This window comes from Erpetoichthys calabaricus, chromosome 14, assembly GCF_900747795.2.
Source record: "Erpetoichthys calabaricus chromosome 14, fErpCal1.3, whole genome shotgun sequence".
In the NCBI taxonomy this organism is placed as follows: Eukaryota; Metazoa; Chordata; class Cladistia; order Polypteriformes; family Polypteridae; genus Erpetoichthys; species Erpetoichthys calabaricus.
Window position 1 is genome coordinate 24,477,116 of NC_041407.2, and position 25,972 is coordinate 24,503,087.

Consider the following 25,972-nt stretch of genomic DNA (forward strand, 5'->3'; position numbering starts at 1 on the left):
AAGCTTTGGGATACCTCTGTACATCAGAAATTCACTTTTGTAGTGAGATGCATCTTAATGCAGGATATTCCACTACAAATTAACTCATAGTTTACCTTTTAATCTACAACTTTTAGCAATTCCACCAAGCCAGGTTTTTTTTTTTTTTGTATTTTCTTGTTTAGAAAACACTTTTATTAGGATTGAAAGAAATACACTTGGCTTAACAAGCACACAGCAAAACAAAGCAAAAATTAATACTTTTTCCTTTAGCCTAGCAGTCATATCTGGATGATTTAATAATTCCAGATTCCGGTAACTGAATCTAGGTTTACATAGCTGTTATTTTTCCTAAATAAATATGAAACCTCACAAATGCATTCTGAAATTTAAAAAAAATATATGGATTTTTTGTTGAATACGTATTTCACACATCACAAAACACTATGCTGATTTTCTGGACCTGTGCAATATATTGAATAGTATATGCTATGTATCACATACAGCATCTCCCAGCAACAACTACATTTTTGTTTTAAACAAATGTGGTATGAAGACGATCATCTTGCCGGAGGGACAAGACGCTCCATGTGCCTACCTGTATGGGCCGCTTCAAATTGGGACCCAAGTGCTGCCAGGCAGCGGGCGATGTCTCAGCACCACACCAGTTCTGATTCCCAACAGACCTGATCCAACAGATCACCCAAGGGTGATCCAGCTTATAGGATCCTCATTGTTGGGGACCTGAGTGGCTGGACCAGGCCAAGGGGTCACCCACGTAACACCTGGCTGCGGCAGATAGAAGGTCATTTCCGGAGGGTGGGACTGGACCGCGTGTTGGCCTGGGGGGTTGCCAACCGGGATCTTGAGTTGTTTTGTCGTGTAGTGGGTGCGGCAATGCACTGTACTAGTGCATGCTCCCCAACTTGACTTGACTTGTGGTGTGAGAAAGAAATAACTTTTATATAAACACAGAAGTGTTGAATTAAAAAAAAAATCATTAAATGTTAGGTGTTTTGGGCACCCATGCACTGGAATGCTGGTTCCATTTTAGTTTGACTTTTTGTTCTCTCTTTACAGTCCTTAAAACAAAACTCAAATCACAATAATGAAAATTTATGTTTCAAACTGAGTGAAATATCCTGGATTGCTAGGCTTTGAAAAAATATTTGAAACTGTTTTCCCCTAACTTGGCAAATTATTTGGTTATGGACAGTTGAAACTTCACTGCATGCCAACAGATTATACTCTTCTTTGCTGTACCTATGCAGGAGGAAGCACGGGAGTTACAATAATTGTCAAATCACAACCATGTGAATAGTGATGAAACACTGAAGAAACAGAATCCCACGGCTTCTTTCTAGGTATATAGTACTGCACGGTTTATGTTTTTTTACAAACTGTCATCCCTGTATTCTGAAGAATGCACTGAACAAAGTCTCTTAGTTTCTGTTTATGAATTTATGTATAGTTCATGGGCTCAGCTTACAACCTTCTGAACTCAGTATAAACATGCAATCAACAGCTGAATACGTAAAGATACATTCATATTTACTTTCTGAACTGATTGAGCAGTCTGAGGTCCTGGTACACTTCTTTTAACAAATAAATGGGTCTTTGAGCTTTGAAGGATTTTAGGTCAAGGACAACACATCTGAATCAAGAATGTTGGGAAAACCTTACCAACAATTACCCAAGTCAATACCTAAAAGAATTTCCAGCAATTTCCAAACTCAGCATGTGTCAAGCAAACCCCCAAACCTGCCAGATTAGGCAGGAAAATTTCAAGATGGCTTGTTTTTTGCATCTACAAATCCTGTTTAACTACAGCGTAATGAAAACAATTTATTAGTGTTTTGTCCAGGTTGCCTAAGGGGTTTCCATCTTTTACATTCTTCACATCTGTATATAATGTAGGACACAGCTTGCATGTGGGGAAAAAAAAACTAAAAATTACACTAATTAAAATAAAAAGCTAGAGAAATATGTAGAGTGAGTTTACAAAATCATATATTTCCTTCCAACTATATTTAATTGCTATAAATGATCACAGTAAAATGGAAATCAGCTATTTTTGTGATCTCTTTCTTATGGTTAGTCAATTTCAAAGGTACACATTAACTATAAGCAAGAAGGAGCTTTCAGAAGACCCTGGGATAAAGCTGTATAAAGACACAATTAAGAAGTAGGTCCCAAAAACTTTTCAAAGGCGATGAATATCTCATTAGAACAGTGGCCCTTAATCTTTTTGTTGATGGAACTTTTTCAGCATGTGCACCGGTTCGCCAATGGGTAGTGTTTACTTTATTACAAATATGTCAAATCAATTGTAGCAAACTTGTCAGTAGTTCCAAACAAATATATTTCATTATGGAATGGGTGCAGGTTTCTATTTGTCAATTTTACTTCAAATATAAGCAAGCCATTTGAAAAACTGAAATACATGATGCTAGTCATTGGTGATTCTTCAATGTTCACTTTTAAAATATTCTCATCCCAATTCTCAAAAAAACATTCCTGTCATTGGCTAGTTTTAAACTTGAGAATAGACACCTTTTCAAAATAAACAGAATACATTATTTCTATTTTTTTAACATTTATCTATTTTTAATCCTGAACTTCTTTTTTAGTAAAATCTCACCTAGATCTCTGTCTGCAATCTCCAAATGTGAAAACAAAAAAGCCTTACAACTTATCAGATATGTTCACTCTGAAACAGCAAAGGTTTTGATTTAAGAAAACAGACATTCCAAGTTTCTGAGACATGCTTGTGACAAGTAAAGCAAACTGGAAGAATTAAAGGTACTGTTTTCTTGAGACAAGAATAAGTTTTGCTCGCAGTGGACGTAATGTATGTTGTTTCACATTTTCCACAGGTGCATCTCCCATTCACCAAATTTCCATAGCTTTCTGGCTGCAAATTATCCTGATTTTGTCTCTGCAGTTCTGTTTCATCAATGGTTATATTCTGGAATGCTTTGCAACAAATAATGCTCTCCACAAAAGTGTGCCAAGTCTGAAACAGCATCAGTGCTGAAATAATCTGATTTGAGTTCACATCTGTTGTGACTCAAAATATGCTCCAGCACCAGCAGCACATGCATACTGAGATAATATTATTGCCTTATGCATATGAGTACTCAAATCATATTCAAATCATGTATATATGTTTTTGGCTTTTTTTGTAGCTACTCCTAACAGACTACACATACTCAGAATTACCATATTCTTCAGGGAAGTGCAATATTTACTAAAGTCTACTTTTCTCTGCTTTTTTCCCCCCTAATTTCTGTGATAGTGTTTTGTTCCAGCATCGACTGATCAAGGCACTATGCAGCCACTCATAATGTCTGAAAGAAAGTGGATACCTTAATTTTCCCACAAAACCTACTGTGTCAAATCCTCTAGGATGAAGCCTAGAAAACAACAAGAAACTACTTAAGAATATTTAGGTTAGGTAGACTGTCCATTGGGGGCTTGGTGATCTTTTGGCTTTGGAACCACTGCAGATGTTGTTTCTTTCTCCAACTTATCTGTAGTTTTTTCACTATCCTCTTGGCCAGGGGTCCTCAATCACGGTCCTGGAGGGCCGCAGGTTTTTGCTCCAACCCAATTGCTTAATAAGAAGCACTTACTGCTCAAGTAACAATTCTGCTTCACTTTAGTTGTCTCGCTCATTAAGATTTTGAACCCTTATTGCTTATTTTAGTCTTATACAACTGTAGTCTTGGTTTTTTTTGGATGCACCATCCAGATCTAAACACTCGCGTGGAGAGTCGCTCGCGTACTGAAGAGTCTATAGCTTCAGGTGGAAGCTGCCGTCACTGTACTTTGTATATAAGAGCCAGATTGGATGTTATTTACCTTTATTTATTTACTTACTTCCTACAGCGTAAAGTCACAAGTAGACTGCAGAGCTTCCCGTGTACACATTCAAAGTACAGCGATGGCAAAAGAGCGACGTGCATTCTTGCTCTGATGTAGAACCGTCGTCATCATCTGAGTTCACCTGTGTTATAGCGTGTCTATGTGAAAAAAGCAGTGTCAAATGCTGGGGCGGTGGGGGGGGGAGTGGGATCGTGAACGCGACTAAGAAAATAAAAGTGAATAATAAAAAAAAAAAGCTCTAACCTTTACAAGTATCATATATTTACACCGGCTGTTACAGACTGAAATCAAATGTATGTTTTTATTCTAAAATAGTAAGAATAAGAGCAGCTCACTTCTTAAACGGACTCGCCCGGGATCGAACCAGTGAAATTTTGATTGCTAGTCAACAGTTGATACAATTGCGCCACTGAAGCGGTCGTAGCAAATTCATGTCAATGTCGCACCCTAACGCAGGTTCTTTTTCTTCAGTTATATTTTTGAATAGAAGCGCACTTGTTCTGTTATATTTGTACCTTTTGTGAAAGTGTTTATTTGATATTTGGACTTCAGGCTTCACACATTATACACTTCATGTCTACATTTTGTCAATTATTACTAAAGCATGAAAAACGTTTCTGTTTTTAACGATGTGTTTACATATATCGTTGTAGACACGGAACACACATGAAATGCATGTGTTCCAAATAACGATATAGTATTTATAAAAGGTGTCATTTTGCTTGATTTCTCACTCTATACAACTCTAAGCAACTGACACGCAGGTAAACAGACTTGAGCTGAGAAAACTGTGCGGGGTTGGGGGATGTGATAGCAGGCTGCTTGCTGTTTGCTGCTTATCGATACATTTACAGGACAAAAGATGCTGGCGGAGAGGTGTGAAGGGATTTAAGGTGGGACAGATCTACAAGTTTTTTCGTAGGCTCTGGTAATTCTAGTGTTAGTGGCTCCTATTTAGCAATAATATGCAAATGACAAAAGAAACCAGCATTTCTCCATTTAGCTTGTTACCATTTGCACATGTGTGTATTTATCATGCACTATTGGGTTTCATTAAAAACTTGGAAGGAAAGAAAAGAGAAAAAAGTGAAGGACTGAGAATTACTCATCCATTTTAGCCTTCAAACCATTTGGATGATATCCTTAGAAAGGGGACGAAAATCTAGGATATGAGAATTACCTGACATAACAGAGTTAAAGCACTAACAAGCCATGAAATGAAATTATTGGCAAGAATGGCTTTCTAATTAAGCAACCGGGTTAGAACAAAAACCTGCAGCCACTGCGGCCCTCCAAGACTGTGATTGAGGACCCCTGCTCTTGGCCATGTGATCTTATCATCGGAATGATCTTTAGAGACTTACACTATAATATTATACATACGGACTCTACTTTTCTAATTATATATCTATGATATGTAAGCTTATATATCTTGCGTTATGTAAGCTCAATTTTTTTTTATTACTTACCCATTATAATTCTAACCGGATTTAGTTTTTCTAGTACCTATTTATCTGACATATTATAAAGCACTTTGACCTACAGCCAGGGTATGAAAATGTGCTACAGAAATAAATGCTCTTATAGGCAATGCTGGCACGCATTCTGAATCACATACTGAACAGACACAATGGTTTAACGACAAATGCGCACTCAAACCATACGTTTTTTTTCCCTGAACACAGCATACTTTCTGCCTGTTACATTCTGTGTTATTTTAGACATTCATGCCAAGAAGAAGCGTGCATAGTGGTGAAGCCTGCACATGAGTGTTACTGTACTTTGTATATGTAACAATAAATATGAACTGAACTGATTACATTAAACTGCATTTTTTTAATCTCTTAAGAATTTTTTAAAGAACCAAGGCCACCCACACGCCAGCCAAAACTCATCATTACATGCTTTCTGTGGCATGTCACATGCATACACAAATACTTACTAAAAAAAAAAAAAAAAAAAAAAAAATGAAGACGGTAGAGTATGCCAAACCACAAAGAAAAAGACTAAACAGACTGAAGCACCACAAACCAGTTATTGATTTTTAAGCACATGATGAGTCACCCTTACTTAGGATATGGTAATAAAAGAACTGATGGCCACAGTTTTGTGCAAGTAAATGTAATTAGTAAGCTTCACGGTTTCTTCCAGGTAGACATTTACTCAAGCCCATAATGTAATGTGGTAGTTCTGAGATGTAAATCACAGTAATTTTAAGTCAACTATTAACTATATTTATTGCATGTGGTGAAAGCCTTGAGTGACTGCAACCCAAGTAGATTGGGAGAATGTGTCAATAAACCTACTATACAAATGTGCCAACAAAAGTACACAACAACTATAGTATTAATTTGCAGATATGATAGGCTATACTAATTATTAACCACTAAATTCAGCAGCCTTTCATTTCATCTACAGTAGCTATAAATTATAATCTTGTAGTGTTAATAGGCCATTTTAATGCTCACATACAGTAGAGGTACAAACATATCTTTAGCAAATGCATCATACACCTATTGACTTTGTTAAGTCTGAATCACTGTCACATAGCATATCAGACGTAATTATTACTCATGATGTTGAGACTCAACATTTAACTATTACTGTACTACATTAAACTCTCTCCCTAAATTACTCAAACTGAAATTGTTTCATCACTTACCAATAAAAACACCAATTATAGTGAGAAGAGTGCAACATCCTGAAGTGCAACTAAATCACAGTTACAATATAACACTGAAACAGTCCTTTCACACAGTAGTGCCTCTAAAAAAGAAATTTACCTTGGAGAACACCAAAATTACAACTCTTCTGAACAGCGTGGACTGAAAAGTATTTAAGTGGTCATAGTACAGAAACAGTATTAACTTCTGTTGTCAATGACATTCAAATGTCTCTTCATAAAGGACATTCTATGGTTACAACATTTTTTATATTTAAGTGCAAAATTTGACAATATGTACAACTTTCAAGTGAGTTTCCCTGAAATCAATTAATCTTAGAGATGTAATCTACAAGCTACTTCTTCATGGGATTCCCATAAATAAGTAATGAACTATTTTATTAACCCCACTCCTGAAGTTGCCTATAAAGCATTATTTAAGTTTTTTGAAAAACAGTTGATTGACAATACTTTTATTTTGTTATATGGCAATGTGTTTGGTTCTCTAGGGGAATTCAATAATGTGTAAAGTAAAATTAATGAAAATATAATTATTTAATAAACAGCCAAAACAAGTTCATAAATAAGTACAAAATGAGCCACCTTTTAATTCTAAGACAGACAGAAACAATGATGGACACACATTGTAAAACAGCCATGACTTTCTACAGAAGGGCTTGTTCATTTGTTAAATAACACACCCCCTGCTATCAGTCAATAAAGCACTAAACTTTTCCAACAGCAGGAAAAAACAAAAATGGGATGAGAAGCAAAGAGCAAGTGCCTACACATCATGATCTACCTTTATTTCCAGGCACACTGACACCAACTGGACAGTCTTTGCCTAGATGTTTATTTATATAATGTTACTTTTTCCACATTTCTTAAATAACAATGAACAAATAAATTACACGATTGACTAAAGAATTCCCACACTCTTTTTAACCAGCTTCTTAATATAGAAGTCTTAAATTCTTTATTAAAGTTTTTATAATTAGATCATAGGTGCTACCTGTTCATTATTAAGAAAATTGAGCTCTATAGGTTTATTATCAGTGACTGTAAAAAAAAATATGAAAATAAATAAAATCCTCTTAAAATACAATATCTCTCTATTATAATAGAAAAATCCTGGGATGAGACAAGACTTTTTAGCCTGGGACGAGACATGACTTTCTCAGAAAGACACTTTCACGTCCCGCGAGATGAGACTTTGTGCCAAGAGATTTAACCACGCTTGGGGCCAGAAATAAAAGACAAAGAGTAGATGACAAAGTAGAACATTATAAAAAATTCAAAAACATTGGCGAAATACACATGCAGAGCAGCTTAGAAATAATGAAAGTACTAAAATTCGAAAGTCTCAAAAAAATGATAGTAAAGATCTCATTAGCACAAACAAACGGAAATTATCCATCCATTTTCCAACCCGCTGAATCCGAACACAGGGTCACGGGGGTCTGCTGGAGCCAATCCTAGCCAACACTGGGCGCAAGGCAGGAACCAATCCCGGGCAGGGCGCCAACCCACCGCAGGACACACACACATACCAAGCACACACTAGGGCCAATTTAGAATCGCCAATTCACTTAACCGCCATGTCTTTGGACTGTGGGAGGAAACCCATGCAGACACGGGGAGAACATGCAAACTTCACACAGGGAGGACCCGGGAAGTGAACCTGGGTCTCCTAACTGCGAGGCAGCAGCGCTACCACCGGAAATTATTACTGCGAGGCAACAGCGCTACCACCGGAAATTATTACTAGCTGAAGTAATGGAACAGTGAAAACAGATTGAATATATTGTTCGGATTTAAACTTTAAGTTGGAGACTTGTATATCATCTAATTCGTGCTGCCATCAGGGCAAAGTAGTGCTTCTTCCCTATGAAGAGGTATATCCGCAAGAATTAAAATCCACAACCGCGAGCAGCAGAGATGTGAAGTGGCTGGCGCGTAGCACAGGCTTTGGGGTTGGAGAACGAAACCCCCTAGTTTTTATAAATAATAAAACATGTACAAACATTTATCCATAGTATGAATTGCATAAAAGAAAATAAAATGTGAAAATTAAAGCCACAATTCCAAAAAAATTGTAATGTTTGTCAGGAAGTTAATAAGCTAACATGTTTATTAATTTGTAAGTAAAACTGACAAAGTTGGATTTTAAGTTAACAAACTTATTGTTTAGAAAGAAGAAAGGCATTATCTTCTGTGTTCATTTTCTAATTCTTCTAAGCTGATGTACTAAACAGAAGCTCACTCAATTTCTATCCTCAAGAGGTGCCCATTTTAATTAAAGGAGAAAATGAAAAGTTCTAATCTCATTAGTGCAGCTTTTCTTATAATTTCTCCTACAGAGATAAGTTTCCATAAGTGGAGTCCCTTTTCCTCCACTCCAACATTAGCTGGACAACATACACTTAACAGCCACTACATTAAAACAACCTGCCTAATACTGTGTTGGTCCCCCTTGTGCTGCAAAAATAGCCATGACCTGTCGAGGCACAGACTCCGCAAGACCTCTGAAAGTGTCCTGTGGTATCTGGCACCAAGACATTAGCGGCAGATCCTTTAAATCCTTTAAGATGTGAGGTAGGCGCTCCATATATCAGACTTGTTTTCCAAGCATATCCCAAAAATGCTCAATTGAATTGAGATCTGGGTAATTCAGAGGCCAAGTAAAGCATTTGAACTCTTTGTTACGTTCCTCATAACATTTCCTAAACAAATTTTACATTGTGGCATGGCACATTCTCCTGCTGAAACAGGCCGCCAGTTTGCCATCTTCCCATAAAGCATCCTGCTGCCATCTCTTCCCCAAGTAAAATTACACGCACCTGGCTGACCACATGATCTAAAAGAAAATGTGATTTATCAGACCAGGCTATCTTCTTCCAATTTACTCCATGGTCTAGTTCTGATGCTCACATGCCCATTGTTGGTTCTTCCAACAGTAAACAGGTGGTCAGCTTGGAACTCTGACTAGTCTATGGCTAAGCAGCAAGCATGCAACACACTGAGTGTTCTGACACCTTTCTCTCTTATGGCCAGCATTAAGTTCTTTTGTAATTTGTGCTATAGTAGCTCTTCTGCAGGATCGGACCAGCCAGGCTAGCCTTTGCTCCACACATGCATGAGTGAGCCTTGAACACAAATGACACAGTATCTGGTTCACTGGTTGTCCTTCCTTGGACCACTTTTGGTAGGTACTATCTACTGGATATTGGGAACACACCACAAGACTTGCTGTTTTGGTGATGCTTTGAGCCAGTCATCTAGACATCACAATTTGGCCCCTGTCAAAGTCGCTCAGATCCTTACGCTTGCCCATTTTAACTACATCCAACAAATCACCTTCAAAAACTGACTGTTCATTTGCAGCCTAATAAATCCCACCCCTTGACTGGTGCCACTGTAACGAGAAATCAATGTTATTCACTGGTTTGAATGTTGTGGTTGATTGGGGTTATATGTTGTTGTGCCTCTTGTATCATTCTGAATATTTGTGAACTGTAGTGCATAGAAATGGCACTGTATAAATAAAATATATTTTAATTAATGATGTGAATTTAATGTGCACTGTCTGTTGCTATGGTTGGTGTATATTTAGCTCATTTAACTAGTAATTAAGGATTAAAAAAAGGGTTGGGGAGCATGTAGAATATAAAAAATTAAAGGGTTGCATTAGTTACAATAGGATTTGGGCAACACTTGTAAATGAATGATCAGTTTTCTGATAGGGTTTATGATGTTCTTACAAATGCAGTGTTTTTAAGAAATTCACTTTTGCTTTGATACACATGGTTAAAAGGTTCTATTAGGCTGTCAGGCACTGCCCTTGCATAGTTTTGTTCATACTTCTAAAGCTAATTTCAGTATGTACAAAAATGCGATCAGAGAAGACAATTATTACTTTCTTATCTCTCAGGGAGATCAGCATTGGGAGTGTTACTGTTTTCACTTTACATCCTATTGTATAAAGATATATTTAAATAACATTCACTTTCACTCATACATGAAACTTAGCTATATCAGTATGGGGGTTTAACGTTTAAAGATTAAAATCACTGGAAAACATGCAACCCTGGCTAAATACAGTTTGTAGCTTTTCCACATTAAATCAATGTGCGATACAACACCAATATGTCTCTAGATATACATGCATGATAAGGATTACTTAGCTGCTCGAGATCTTCTCCCCGAGGTCAGATTTATTTTTTTTAGCTTTTCATCCACAGGTCAGTGAATGCAGATTGTAAATACTGAAAGCACTGGATATTGTGGAGGTGTTTTGGCCAACACACTTACAGTATTCAATGTTGCATGAAAGGCAGTGATGATGTCTTGGGGCTGACAGGAAATTTTCATCTTTAAAAAGACAAACAAAATGTTGTGTTCCAATTACTGAGGAATCATGCTCCTCAAACACCCTGGGAAAGTTTATGATGCGTATTGGATTGAAGGTTCTATTCCATGTTTGAACCTCACATCCATGCTGGTCACTGAATTGTGCACAAACTCTTTTTCCTTGTACAAATACCTAAAGAGACATGGAAATATGCCAATTCTGTCTAAATACGATCTGTAAACTTGGAAAACATTTATTACTACACACTCTGTAATAACTCCTATTGTCACTTAATCCCTGTATTTGAAGACTAGTGTTTGTTGCTCATAATATTTGTAGAGAAAGACATTTAAACGCAGCCGAGGTTTAGGGAGGATCCAGTTTGGGAACAACAGGGCTGTATCTGTACTATCTGCAAATGTTGTTGTCTTCTTGGCCTCATCAGATGGTGACCTCTAATGCACACTGAAATGAGAATTAGAACTTCCAAATATGAAGTCAAGGTCCTCTCAAAAAAAAAGACTTGTTTCCTACAGTTAGGGGGGTGGACAGTTGCCACAAGCTGTGGATTTCAACAATCTAAGGATCTTGCTCATGAATGGGAGTACAGTGATCCCTCGCTATATCGCGCTTCGCCTTTCGTGGCTTCACTCCATCGCGGATTTTATATGTAAGCATATTTAAATGTATATCGCGGATTTTTCGCTGCTTCGCGGGTTTCTGCGGACAATGGGTCTTTTAATTTCTGGTACATGCTTCCTCAGTTGGTTTGCCCAGTTGATTTCATACAAGGAACGCTATTGGCAGATGGCTGAGAAGCTACCCAGCTTACTTTCTCTCTCTCTCTCTTGCGCTGACGTAGGGGGGTGTGAGCAGGGGGGCTGTGTGCAGCTGCTTCCTGAAGGACAGGCTGCACGGAGCATCGCATACTTAAAAGCTCAAAGGGCACGTATTGATTTTTGACTGTTTGTTTTTCTGTGGCTCTCTCTCTCTCTCTGATCCTGACGGAGGGGGTGTGAGCTGCCGCCTTCGACAGCTTTGTACCGGCGGTGCTTCGCATACTTAAAAGCCAAAAAGCCCTATTGATTTTTTTTTTGACTGCTTGCTTTGCACTCCTTTGAAAAGGAAGATATGTTTGCATTCTTTTAATTGTGAGACAGAACTGTCATCTCTGTCTTGTCATGGAGCACAGTTTAAACTTTTGAAAAAGAGACAAATGTTTGTTTGCAGTGTTTGAATAACGTTCCTGTCTCTCTACAACCTCCTGTGTTTCTGCGCAAATCTGTGACCCAAGCATGACATTCTAAAAATAACCATATAAACATATGGTTTCTACTTCGCGGATTTTCCTATTTCGCGGGTGGCTCTGGAACGCAACCCCCGCGATGGAGGAGGGATTACTGTAGAGGGAATTCTGGGATTCACCTATGAACTTGAGTAGTTGTTGCAATTTCTGCTGACATTGTACTGGGCAGTGGTGATGAAGCAGGAGTTAAGTGCTTGAAAAAAATGTTTGATTTACCAGTCAATAAATATCCCCACTCCCACCTATAATTACAAACTCTGGGTATTGACCAAAAAATGTGTTTGCATGTACAAACGGCTGAAATTGGGTTTGCAGAATTGGACTCACTGTCTACAATAGGATGTGTAGCTGATCAGCACTGTAGGACTTCTAAGTAGAATCATTGCTTCGCTGGACTGAAAGGAGACAGATGGGATGTTTTGGATTTTTAGATTTAGGATGTTCCCTGGAATCCTCCTACAGGAATTGTACCACAGTTTACTGGCAGGTTCCTGGGGACAAGATAGCTTAGTTGGACCAGGTCTCTATATTTACACTGAAACCTTCACCAGGAAAAGCAGTAACTTTACTCTAATCCAACTCAATTTAAAAGATTGTACATCCTTTTGGAATGTTACACTTACTACAGAACTTTTTAGACATACCTCCATGAGGATCCCCTTTCTACAATTGCTAAATATAATTTTGGTCATCTATACATCAACAAACAAAATTAGCAAGGTGTCCCAAAGCAATACATGTGTATGTGCCAAAAAACAGCAAAGTGCTTATTAAGTGAGGTTACGCCCATTAGATTTTACAAGGACCATAAATCTATAACCCCTTTCTCAAACATGTTACCTACCTCCACGTAATACTAAATGTTGGTCTAGGAGATGGGTAAGGCCAGATATCCATTGCGGGCTTTGCACTGTAGTTAAAGACAGGAACCTCTTGGATGCCACCTTTCCGTGCCAACTTTCGAAGGTCATCGTTTGGGAGCACCAAAATACTTTTTTTGCTGCTCTTAGTAGTAAACTTTCTATATGAAGGGAGTGCTGTCCCTGATCGAGTCTTTTTTGAACGAGAGAATTTCATCAGCCTGACTCTGTCTCTAGTAGAATACTCTTTGCTTACAGTCATAGAGGACATACACAAGGCAGATAGGTTGGAAGTAGAATCTGTTAATGTGGTAGAGACTGCAGTTTTGCTCTCTTCTGATATAGAAACAATATCCATGTTACTGTCACGAGAAGGAGAGCTGATGTGTGTCACTGTGGTCTTTGTCATGGTGGTTAACGTAGAAACAGCAGAATTCTCCATTGTAGAAACCACTGTAGGATCACAATTGTCTGTTCTAGAAACCTCTGTTATATGAAGTGTTTTGGACTCTGTGGACACTGTAGTAGTGGTGGTGGTAGTTACGTTGGTGATAATTGTTTTTATGTTGTCTTGCCCATTGGCCGAGACTCTTGAGTCTAACTGCAAATTAGAATCATCAGGAAAGTCATTGCTAAGGCTTGACTCTTCAGCAGAGGGAACAGGGGAAGGAATTATTTTTTTAGAGACAGACATCTCAACATCCATGGGTTCTTCCTCGTTATTGCTACAGTTGTCCTTATATTTATGTGCAGCTGACATTCCGTCCAAAGATGTGGTCATGCCTGCAGTTTTCACAGTTTTGCTTGCATGGTTGGCAAGATTAATCTCTTTAACAATGGGAAGATCTTCACACACATTGACTGAATGACAGCTGGAAGGCATCTCCTTGATATCCTCCATTGTTATATCTCCATTCATTAAAGTTCTCAGCATGTCCTTTGTATCTAAACTTGATCGATTCAAGTTATTAACTTTGATGTCAATATTATTTCCAAGGTCCAAATCTGCATGTTCCTTCCCGTTGATTTGAACCATGGAGGAAAGTGCTATTTCTTGTGCTTTACTGCTCTCAGATTCTGAGAAAATGTTACTCTTCTCAGAATCTTGACTTGCCCCATTTTCTTCTGAGATTATACTCCCCTCCTCCTTAATTCTGTCCAATTTTGAAATGTTATTTTGACATTCAAGATTTTTATTATTCTGAGTGCCACCATTTAGCTCAGATGTGGACTGAACACTGCCAAGCTGGGAAGATAAAGCTTTTGAAGAAGCCTGATTAGGTTCCACAGTCACACTAGGCTGCTTTCTATCAGATGTCTGTAGCTCAATATTGCTTTCTATACTTACAGTTGGTGAGACTCTCTCGCTGCCTCCCGTCTGATTATTAGAACCAGACTGAGAATTTAGGTCCTGTGTTTCACATAGGTCTGAGTCCTGGATGTCACTTAAAATTTCTTTTGATTTATTTTCTGTTTTTGTGGGAGAGGCTTGACAGAAATGCGCATTTGAGCAATCAGGATTGCTTCTATCCTCATGGTGGTCAACAGTCTGATCTGAGCTTGGCTCACCTTCCTCTTCTTCTCCAGGTAATGGACTGCCTTCTCTACTAAATGTTAAGTCTTTCAGCAGTGTGTTCTCCCTGCTCACATGTTCCACTTTATTTATCGAAATGGTGTCCAACTGTTCCTTTTCTGGTGAAAGGGATTTAATGTCCGTTATGGCTTTAACTGTAAGCTGAGGGAGACTGCCAGCCATTTTGTGTCCCCCATTAAGGCTTCCACACTGGTTCACTAAAGATACCTGTTTAAGTTTTTCAAGCCTCTGCTTTTCTTCCAATGTAAATTGTTTGACCCTTCGTTCAAGCAGTCCATCTAATTTAGAAGCTTTCACTTTCTTTTTATAAACAGTTCTGAGTTGAAAACCCTCACTGACATTGATTACATCATCTTCAAATGGTTTTGCCAAAGTTTTGGAAACTGAATCACTTATGTGTTCTTCCTTAATCAAGTTGTCATTTTCAGTTTTCCCTGGAAAGAAAAAAGAATTGGCCAATTTAATCCCTAAAACACATCTCATTGCATACAGAGGCATAAGCACAGGCACATTTTCTACTTAGAAACAGGCTGTGTTTGAACCTGTTCAGAAATGAGGCAACTCCTCATTCAGGCATAAATCCCTCACAAGAGTAACACTGCTCAAGAGCTCTCAGAACTTTCAGCACTGCAAGTTATGATGTTTTACCTTTCTATTTATGTGCATTCATGTACGTTTTCAGCCAGACTTTTCACACAAACACATGGTCGCTAACTTAGTCTGCAAAGAAATGTATTTAAACATAATCTGTTCTCTTTCATGAAAATAAACAGCAAACTAAATGCCCTAGATGTGTATCACTTAACCACAAAAATGGCATTTCTGGTCAACCAGGTTATATAGTTTTATTTTATACAACTGACTATGGTGAAATGTCAGTGTTATATCACAGCTTGGAGAATACAAGTAGCTTTGTTTTCTCCAAATTGTGCAACTCATAGCTCCAAGTTGGTGTGGTGTTCACATGGAATTCCAAACCAGAAAAGTGTATTTACTGTCTGTTTGTTAGCATGTCAATGCAGCATTAGTGTAGAGACTTTACAAAAACCCTGCCAGGCTATTTTAATTTATTAAACATAAATCAATGCCAAATTAAGCCAGAGGAAAGAAACATACAGGACATTTAGGATTAAAGCAAAATTAAATGTTAATATATTAGACAAAAATGATTGTGGTGACACAGATGGTAGAAAAGAAACAACTTAAAAAGTTCATGCACATTAGACATGCTTCCTGGTTCTCAGTCAGCTGACTGTGAGTGGTAAAAATGAAGGATTGTTTTTTGCCTTCTTCTGTTATGGTTCACAAATTAAACAGGTTTGATTCAGCCTAGTGCTAGCAATATTTTTAATAAAAAAGTCTAAAAGTTAATGTTGCTTCAACCATGTGGTCATTCTTGAATTAAATTCTTGAATTAAAAAATACTAATAATCATCTGGCAGGCCATTAAGACCAACATTAACATAAATGTTTGAAAAGGAAGAGGGGAAAATAGAAAGAAACCAAGTTTGAGATATGCACTGTAGTAAATGACCAGAAATCATTCAAATGTAATTTAAACACCTGCTAATTGATACTGTTGTTACACCGTAGGGTAAGGGGTGAACAATTATCTTTTTCAGATGATCTGTTAGGAGAATGTACAAGTTTAAATAATGGTCAACTGTGAACTGCAAATGGCAAGAGGGTATGAAACCAAAACTGAATCACTAAAAATTGGTTCTACAAAAATGGCTATTGGCTAGGAAGATTTTTATTTTTCTTTCTGGCATATAGTGTTACCACTTTACAGATTCAGGAGCCACTGTGTACTAGGCACTATGTTGGTTCTCAAAATACAACAATGTAATATATAGTGTATTAAAACTGCTCTTGGTTACTAATGCTGTTAAATGCTGCAAACAATACATACAGCTATAATGTAGGTATTTGTTTAGCAAGATGAGTGTTTGAGTAACACATTATTGAGGTGAAAAACTGAGTGGTGTTGCAAACCAAAACTTCATTCTGTACAAGATCTTGAAGTGAGGTTGTCGTTTTACTGAATACTATATCTAACATATTTACTACAAAACCTTAACAATATAAATTTAATGCCTGTTTTTGTTATATGCACAATTTGTTTACACATGGTATCGCACCTAATTAATGTAAAAAACATCTAAATACATCTCTTCTGAACACGTCCGTTATAAATAATACATGTAATCGTATCACATATTTTTGCTGTCAGTAGCACCTGTCCTTAAAATATCTTACAGAACCATCAAGGATAACAACAACATATGCCATAACTTACCATAGGAGGGTCAAAAGTAGGCAGACATCCAGTTAACAAATGTCAACATAATCTTGACTTTACAAACTCCAAAGGTCCGGGGTGGGGGGAGCTATATGCCAAGGCTCTTTTCCCCCTCATTTCAGGACAGCTCTTAAACAGAAGTTTTACTTTTCCTCTATTTCACTGCTAACTGGTCTAATTTTCTCTTAGTCATATGTTCTGTTAACATTTTGATTACAATTAGCCAAAGCTTCTGTATAAATAGATGTGACTCTTGTATGCAAAGCATAAGCTTTGTGTACTATACTTTTCTCTTACTATTTTGTATTTGAAAATCAGTGAAATACTTTGAGCCAGTTTTCTGTTCTTTTATTGAAATTTACTCAATAAGAGCAAGCTGAATTGAAAAGGCACATACATATATTCTAAATTATAACAGAATGAATGAGCAGAAAGTGTGGTCATTTGTGAAAAGGTTAAAGATAAACTAAAAACAATCTATGCCAATCCATACCAAAATATATTCTAATTAAGAAAGTGTTATTTAACAATGTCAGTGAGGGTGAGAGTGAAGGCTAATGAAGCAAACTCTATATGCATAAAAGTCCTTAAACATATTTTTTTTTGAAAGAGTAGATGTCAAGGAGTTCTTATAGTTGATTTACAAGACTGATAACACAGTTAATGCTTACAGTAATGCTTACTCCACCATGATTTTTTGCTGTGTGCAGATTAGGTTCTGTTAATCTACTGAGTGCATTAAATGATTTCTAAAGGTTCACAATTTCAAAAAAAGTAAAATACTTTTAAGGATGTGATACTGTGTTCTCACAGCACCATAATTTTACCTCTTGTGTAACTGCAGCAAATATATCACAAAGAAAAAATGCATAAACCTAACAAAAACACACTGCACCTAAAATGTAGGTGCCTGGTTACGTATGGTTACCTTTCTCCTCCTCATGATTTGAATGGGGTGAAGTGCTGTCAAGGTCCATATTATCTTCAAACTTCAAGTCAATTTTTTTCTCTTCTTTTTTTTCTACATGTTTTTCCTCTTGATCGTCTTCTTTGCTGCTATCTGAACTGAGTTTTGTGGAGGACGACTGGGTGGGTGAACCATGTGACTCTGTAATACAGGTGTCCTTGCTCTGGGTTTCAATCTCTGTCTTTATTTTGGAGGAGTTTTTCCTTTTATCGGGTTCTGTAGCATCCTTGCAGAGTTTTGCTGCTGGTAAAAAGTGCAGAAACACAACACCAAACTTAGACCTTCTAGTACCCATAAAAATATACTTTTTGAAATGAAAGAAGATCTCTGGAGATGCATTTATAGTTAAAGCTAATTTGCTGTCACCCAGAAACAGAACATTTATGAACACAGGGAGAAGCAAGACCACAAATTAAAAAATTGCCACAATATGGGTAAACTATTTACAAGAAAAAAATTCAACTCTAAACTGTGCCAGGACTGAGCTATGTCTTACCTTCCAAATTCTTCCTATAATTAACATTAGTGTTTCCAGGTAGCCGGGGTAAAAACCTGTGGACATATGTCTTGCTAACCCAGATCCATCCTCCATAACCTGTCACTCTGTACTCTTCACCTTTTTGCTTCCATACCTGTAAGGAAATATTACCATAGAAACAGTGAACCACTGGTTAGGGTTGTGCTGTTACCACAAGAAAGGGTACCTGATTAAACCAGAAACATGATTTCTCAATAATCCATTTTTACACGCGCAAGTAATCTTCTGGAGTTGTCCTTTGACAAAACACTCCAACATCATTAATCTACACAAAAAAAAAGGATTTAAACATTATCACTGGCCACAGAGAATCAGAAAATGAGCAGGATGCCTGTGATAATTTTATAAATATGTTTAGTCAAATTGATGCTTTATTTATAGGTTTTGTTTACCAGAATGCACACAGCTAACTCTTTTCTGCTTGGCTGTGCAATTGAGCCCTATAAAGGACCTGGTACGTGTGCTTCTTGCCTTACGCTCAGTGCTGCTGGAATAATAATAATGTAAGTATTTTTACTTCAATAAAATAAGTATCGACTTAGGTTACTTGGCATTTTACAAAGTAATGGAACAACAAAGAATAATGTTACCCTACTGTTTTCAAAATTTTGTTACTGAGTGTAGCACTGTACCTTTATCTCATAAACACAAATTTAAAAATATTTCTAAATATTCAGACAGATTATTTCAACCACGGACTCGTGATCACCCAAACATCTGCCTCTGGACATGTATTTTGTGGACAATTCTACTTCTGGCAGTTGTAAGTATGTGCAAAGCAAAGAAATACATGCACAAGATGACAGAGTGAAACAGACATGCACAGACTACAAAATCCTTAACAATAATGTGATTAATGGTTTAGATGGCCACATAATCTGATTATTTACAGAGAAATCTACCTTGGATATTCAGGTTTCTTAGAGGCCAATGACACAATTTTTCTATTTGGAATAAGGGTTTACACTGCATTTTAGAAATCAGATTTCTGTGATTAATTGGATTATTCAAGCATGTTTAAACACATTAAATGTGATATTTCTGTTATTTATTTTTAATAAACTCACAAAAAACTAACAAAACAGTTTTTGCTTTGTCATTCTGGGGTACAAAGTATTGCTTGATTGGGAAAAGTTAAACGATTTCAGCCTAAGGCTGCATTGCAACAGCAAAATGTGAAAAAAGTGAAGGGGGCTGAATAATGTCTGAAGGAACTGTATATGCAAATTTATTAAGCAACGAAAAATACTAAGTTTAGCTAGAAGGATTGAGAAAGTACTTCCTTCAGTAATATCACAAGACCAAACCATATTTATTAAAGGCAGGCACTTATCGTCCAATTTTCGATGCCTGTTTAATGTAATATACTCACCCTAAAAGTCTAACATCCTGAAGACTTTATTATCTTAGAATGCAGAAAAAGTATTCAATATGATTGAATGGGACTGCCTATTAATTTCATTGCACACATTTAGGTTTGGCCCGAACATACTGTATGTACATGAATCAAACTGCTGTACAGTCCAGCAGTTTCAGCTTATATTAACAGCATTATTTCAGATTACTTCAAACATGAATGTGGTACTAAACAATGATGCCCCGCCACCACTGCTATTTGCAATCGCCAATGAGCCATTGGCTGTTCACTTTAGAAATGCTTCCGAGAAAAAGTGGATTATAAGAAAAGGACTTGAGCAGAAAATATCACTATATGCAGATGATATGGTACAATATATATCAGATCCACAAAATACTGTGCCTGCGGTCCTAACAGCAAGTAAGATATCTGGACTTGAAATTAATATGAATAAAAGTGTGCTTTTTCCAGTGAACTCTCTTTCACACAACATTAGATTGAACATCTTCCCTTTAACCATTGCAGATCAGTTTAAATACCTAGGGGTAAATATCACAAGTAAAAATAAAACTCTTTTTTAACAAAATTTTGCCATCTGCATGCCGTGCATAGATGGTCTACCCTCCTTTAAGCATTTTGCTTTAGCAGAGAGAATTAATATTGTCAAGATGAATATCCTTCCTAAGCTTCTTTTTCTATTTCAAAGCATCCCTACATACATTAACAAATCATTTTTTAAGAAATTATATTCAATCATAACCTCATTTATTTGGAATTCAAAACATCCACACATCCAAAGGGCGACCCTACAACAACCTAAAGCAGAAGGTGGCATGGCTCTACCTAACTTTCAGTTTTATTATTGGGTGGTAAATATACAAGCTATAAAAACCTGGAAATTGACACAAATAGATGGAACACACACAGGCATAGTCCGCAATAGAAATAAAATCCTGCAGTACTTCTTTATATTCCTTGCTTTGCGCCCCAGTAAATACAAATTATTGTCAAAATACTAACATCCAAATTGTCCTTCAAACACTCAGAATATGGAACCAATGTAGGGAGCACTTCAAGATAGAGAAGCTTTTATCTGTAGCACCTCTACACGATAAACAACTTTTTCCACCCTCTCAAACTTAGACAGCTTTTAATGTTTGGAAAACATATGGGATTAAATCATTCAGAGAATTGTACAGAGATAATGTCCTTGCAATCATACAAACAATTACACTCGAAATTTAGCTTCCCATCAACACAATTTATCCACTATTTCCAAATTAGAATTTTTGCTAAACAAAATCTGCCCAATTTTCCTCACTTTGCACCTACTGTATTTCTATTCCAGAAAAATACTGATCGGTCTTGAGGGTTCAGACAGCATTTCTATAATATATAAAAACATTTAAGTCCCTTACTTTCAAAGATCCCAGAGTACAGTGGGAAAAGGATCTCTTACTCAACATTTCAGAAAAGGAATGAAAGGCAGCCATGGACAGAATTCACTCTAGCTCTATATGCGCAAAGCATACAATCATTCAACTTAAAATCTTTTATCAAGCACATCTATCTTGTTTAAAATTGTCCAAAATGCTTCCAGGGTAAGATCCAATCTGCAAATGTTGCAATCAAGCTTCAGCCTCATTGGGCCATATGTTTTTGCGGTGCAACAAGTTAACATAATTCTGGGCCAAAATCTTAAAATGCCTAACAGACAGCCTTGGTGTCACGATCACTCCCAATCCATTAACAGATGTGCATGGTGTACTCCCAGATGGGCTTAAAGTGGAGAAGGATAAACTAATTGCCTTTGCATCACTATTAGCACACAGATTTATCTTACTCAACTGGAAGAATCTTAGCCCACCTCTTTTAGGTCAGTGGGTAACTAATGTTATATACTATTTGAAATTGGAAAAAATCTAATTCTCACTTAGAGGATCTGTTCAAAATTTTTTTAAAACCTGGCAGGATCTAATCCAACATTTTAGTATAAGCTTTTATATTGGGGAAAAGGATTCTCTTCCGTCTTTTCTACTCTTGAAGTTTTACTTCGGCTGTTGGCGTTCCTCTCTTTAGCTTGGGAGGGGGATAAATTGAATTTAGTTTTGTTAAATTTGACTTGTTTGTATGGAATGTTACTTGCTTTTAATAAATTCAGTAAGAAAAATACAAAGGGGAAAAATATGACAACAACTGAGACTATTTTTTTCTTTGTGTATACCAAATTAGTAATGCAAAACAGTCAGCATTGACACAAGTCTAGTACAGGCCATAAAACAAAAACATGACCCATGTGTTTACACCAAATATGTGAACTGCCAGGAAAATTAATTTGCCTTCCTGAACTCAGATTTTCTGATATCCCTTAAATTATCTCAAAAGTCAGTCTACAAATCAAGAATCTCTGGAATGTAAATCATGAAAGCTGAAGCTAAGTCCCACAAATCCAATGGAATATTTACCTGATGCTTAATGGGAATGGTGTATTTCACCCATGTAGCCTGCTGCATAGTTTCCTCATCCTCTTGTTTCTTCTCCCTCTTTTTAACTTTTTCTTTTTCTTCCCGCTCTATTGATGTCATTCGATGCAACCTAATGAAAACAGAAGAAGCATGAGGGGAGAAAAAAAAAAGAACACAACACTTTCCACTTTGTCATAAAACATACCTTAGTCTAATCAGGCCAAAAAATGATTTTATATGTATTATCATAACCTCTCAACTGATGACTAACAAATTCCTTTTTTAATTTATACAGTACTATGAACATACAGTGCATCCGGAAAGTATTCACAGCGCATCACTTTTTCCACATTTTGTTATGTTACAGCCTTATTCCAAAATGGATTAAATTCATTTTTTTCCTCAGAATTCTACACACAACGCCCCATAATGACAACGTGAAAAAAGTTTGAGATTTTTGCAAATTTATTAAAAATAAAAAAATTGAGAAAGCACATGTACACAAGTATTCACAGCCTTTGCCATGAAGCTCAAAACTGAGGTCAGGTGCATCCTGATTCCCCTGATCATCCTTGAGATGTTTCTGCAGCTTAATTGGAGTCCACCTGTAGTAAATTCAGTTGATTGGACATTATTTGGAAAGGCACACACCTGTCTATATAAGGTCCTACAGTTGACAGTTCATGTCAGAGCACAAACCAAGCATGAAGTCAAAAGAATTGTCTGTAGACCTCCGAGACAGGATTGTCTCAAGGCACAAATCTGGGGAAGGTTACAGAAAAATGTCTGCTGCTTTGAAGGTCCCAATGAGCACAGTGGCCTCCATCATCAGGACTCTTCCTAGAGCTGGCCGGCCATCTAAACTGAGCGATCAGGGGAGAAGGGCCTTAGTCAGGGAGGTGACCAAGAACCCGATGGTCACTCTGTCAGAGCTCCAGAGGTCCTCTGTGGAGAGAGGAGAACCTTCCAGAAGGACAACCATCTCTGCAGCAATCCACCAATCAGGCCTGTATGGTAGAGTGGCCAGACGGAAGCCACTCCTTAGTGAAAGGCACATGGCAGCCCGCCTGGAGTTTGCCAAAAGGCACCTGAAGGACTCTCAGACCATGAGAAAGAAAATTCTCTGGCATTTGGTGTGAATGCCAGGCATCACGTTTGCAGGAAACCAGGCACCGCTCATCACCAGGCCAATACCATCCCTACAGTGAAGCATGGTGGTGGCAGCATCATGCTGTGGGGATGTTTTTCAGCGGCAGGAACTGGGAGATTAGTCAGGATAAAGGGAAAGATGACAGCAGCAATGTACAGAGACATCCTGCATGAAAACCTGCTCTCCACAGCGCTATTGACCTCAGACTGGGGCGACGGTTCATCTTTCAGCAGGACAACGACCCTAAGCACATAGCCAAGATATCAAAGGAGTGGCTTCAGGACAACTCTGTGAATGTCCTTGAGTGGCCCAGCCAGAGCCCAGACTTGAATCCGATTGAACATCTCTGGAGAGATCTTAAAATGGCTGTGCACCAACGCTTCCCATCCAACCTGATGGAGCTTGAGAGGTGCTGCAAAGAGGAATGGGCGAAACTGGCCAAGGATAGGTGTGCCAAGCTTGTGGCATCATATTCAAAAAGACTTGAGGCTGTAATTGCCGCCAAAGGTGCATTGACAAAGTATTGAGCAAAGGCTGTGAATACTTATGTACATGTGATTTCTCAGTTTTTTTATTTTTAATAAATTTGCAAAAACCTCAAATAAAGCTTTTTCACGTTGTCATTATGGGGTGTTGTGTGTAGAATTCTGAGGAAAAAAATGAATTTAATCCATTTTGGAATAATAACAAAATGTGGAAAAAGTGATGCGCTGTGAATACTTTCCGGATGCACTGCAAGTTGAGAATCTCATATTAGTTAGCAAAGAGGACAGTTTGAAGAATATATTATATAAAGTTGAAAACACATCCTTCAGACAAAAGATTGCTGAACACTAGGTGAATAGTGCAAAAACAGCATTCTCTGTTTACTCAAAAGCTCTAGTCCAGATACACATATAAACAAAACCATTAATATCAATAAACTTTTGTTTAGTTTGATTACATGCCTTGTATGACCAAGAGCATCCCTCCATACTGGAAGCATGACAACTGGCTTGATTGCACACTCAAGAATTGCCAGTGCCAGGGCAAATTCCCTTGCTTTGCTGCACATCTGCACAGCTTTAATCCAGTTAGACCTGTGAAAAGCAAGACACACACACAATAAAAAGAAAATAAACAAAAGAGCCAGGCATACACAGGTATAGCAGTGAATAAAATCTAAGTTCTATATTTATTACTTTTACTTACCTGTGAGATGACCAGTTGGGGTGAAGAAATGGTGCAGGAATGTTGTTTTCTAACTGGATGATTGTTAGCCTCAGTGTGGATACTGTCAGCACCTTTGAGCCATGCACAGAGCCATTCCACTTGAATTCACCTGCAGGTGTCATACAGAACTTGTGGGATAAGTGCCGCCGCTTGTCATGGTCCTCACGGTGCTGATGCTTGTTAAGGGCCAAGGCATTGGTGCTGTACTGGTTGTGGTAAACCCTGTACTTCCCTTCTTGGCCAAGCTTGAAATAGTTGCTAAGATTTCCCTTCATTACTATTTCTTTTCTTGTGCTCAGGCGAGAAACCTCTCCTTGGGAAGTGACAACCAAGACCTGGAGATGGCAAAGTAGATTTAATAGACTAATGCTTAAAATCTATGTGAAGAGCTACATAAAGTTTATTGCTGTAAAAGGAAGACAATCCTACCTATAAGTAAAACAAGTGAGTATCTAAATACATATTCACCCAAACAGCAAAACCAAAGATGAAAACTAGGTCCTAAAATGATTTCTATCTTGGATGAATTAACTTGTTTTCCTACCTACACTATCAATTTTCTTCTGTCCGATATCTCAGCTTGACTACTCCACAAAGGAGAAGGATTGTTTAACACTGGAGTAATTCACAGTAGTTAAAGATAGGCCTGTACCAAAATTTGCTACACAGGTTATGCTTTCAAATTCTAAACTGATCTTGAAATATTAAGTATCGTGCCCATTAACATGTCCCAGCCCCTCATATTGGTCGTGCTTGCAACAATGGTTTTTAGAAGGATAATTTGTGTGGTCAGAAAAAAAAGAAGCACATAAAGTGTATGGGCTATATATAAAAAAAACCCCTAAACATTCAATTATTAGTAGCTCTAAAGTTTAATCAGACATTGCTTCAAAAGTTACTTTATTGACTTAGTTAACAGAATATAGTTATCTCTGTGTGGCTCCATCTCTTGTGTACCTACCTCTTTTCCTTCTTTGTAGAACCTGTTTGCCTCGTGAACAGCAGCTGCTACTTGTTGGCTCTTGAGCTGACTCAGCTTGCTGTCAGGGTTTCTTAACCGTGTAACCATTCGCGTTGAGCCTGGAGTGCCCTTAGCTCCATTCAAACAATCAGTGCTCTCATTATTAGATTTCTCCAATTTAATATCACCTACACAGCAGGCAAAAAATGCATTTAGTTTTCAAGTTGAATAGTAAAAGATTTAAATAAAAAAAACAACAACTAATGAAACTTAGAATAACATGCAGGAAAACAGAAGGCACTTTTTTAGAAAGACACGTTAAGAGTCCAGAATTAACTATCTATTAGTTACCTGTTGCATTTCAATAACTGGCTATTATA

The 25,972-nt window shown here is 37.5% G+C and overlaps 1 protein-coding gene across 8 annotated transcripts in view; it reads right to left on the reverse strand.

Moving 5' to 3' along the window:
• Nucleotides 1-25,972, reverse strand: part of bptf (bromodomain PHD finger transcription factor) — a 133,754-nt gene that overhangs the window by 29,569 nt on the left and 78,213 nt on the right. For 7 of the 8 annotated variants that reach the window (XM_051936280.1, XM_051936283.1, XM_051936282.1 and 4 more), the window contains 7 exons: nt 25,593-25,780; nt 24,611-24,966; nt 24,367-24,498; nt 22,270-22,399; nt 18,406-18,541; nt 17,871-18,152; nt 13,031-15,074 (listed from right to left, as the gene is read on the reverse strand). In XM_051936280.1, the coding sequence (XP_051792240.1) occupies nt 13,031-15,074; nt 17,871-18,152; nt 18,406-18,541; nt 22,270-22,399; nt 24,367-24,498; nt 24,611-24,966; nt 25,593-25,780 (3,268 nt within the window). The remainder of the gene's footprint in view (nt 1-13,030; nt 15,075-17,870; nt 18,153-18,405; nt 18,542-22,269; nt 22,400-24,366; nt 24,499-24,610; nt 24,967-25,592; nt 25,781-25,972) is intronic. The other variant, XM_051936279.1, reaches the window with a different exon arrangement.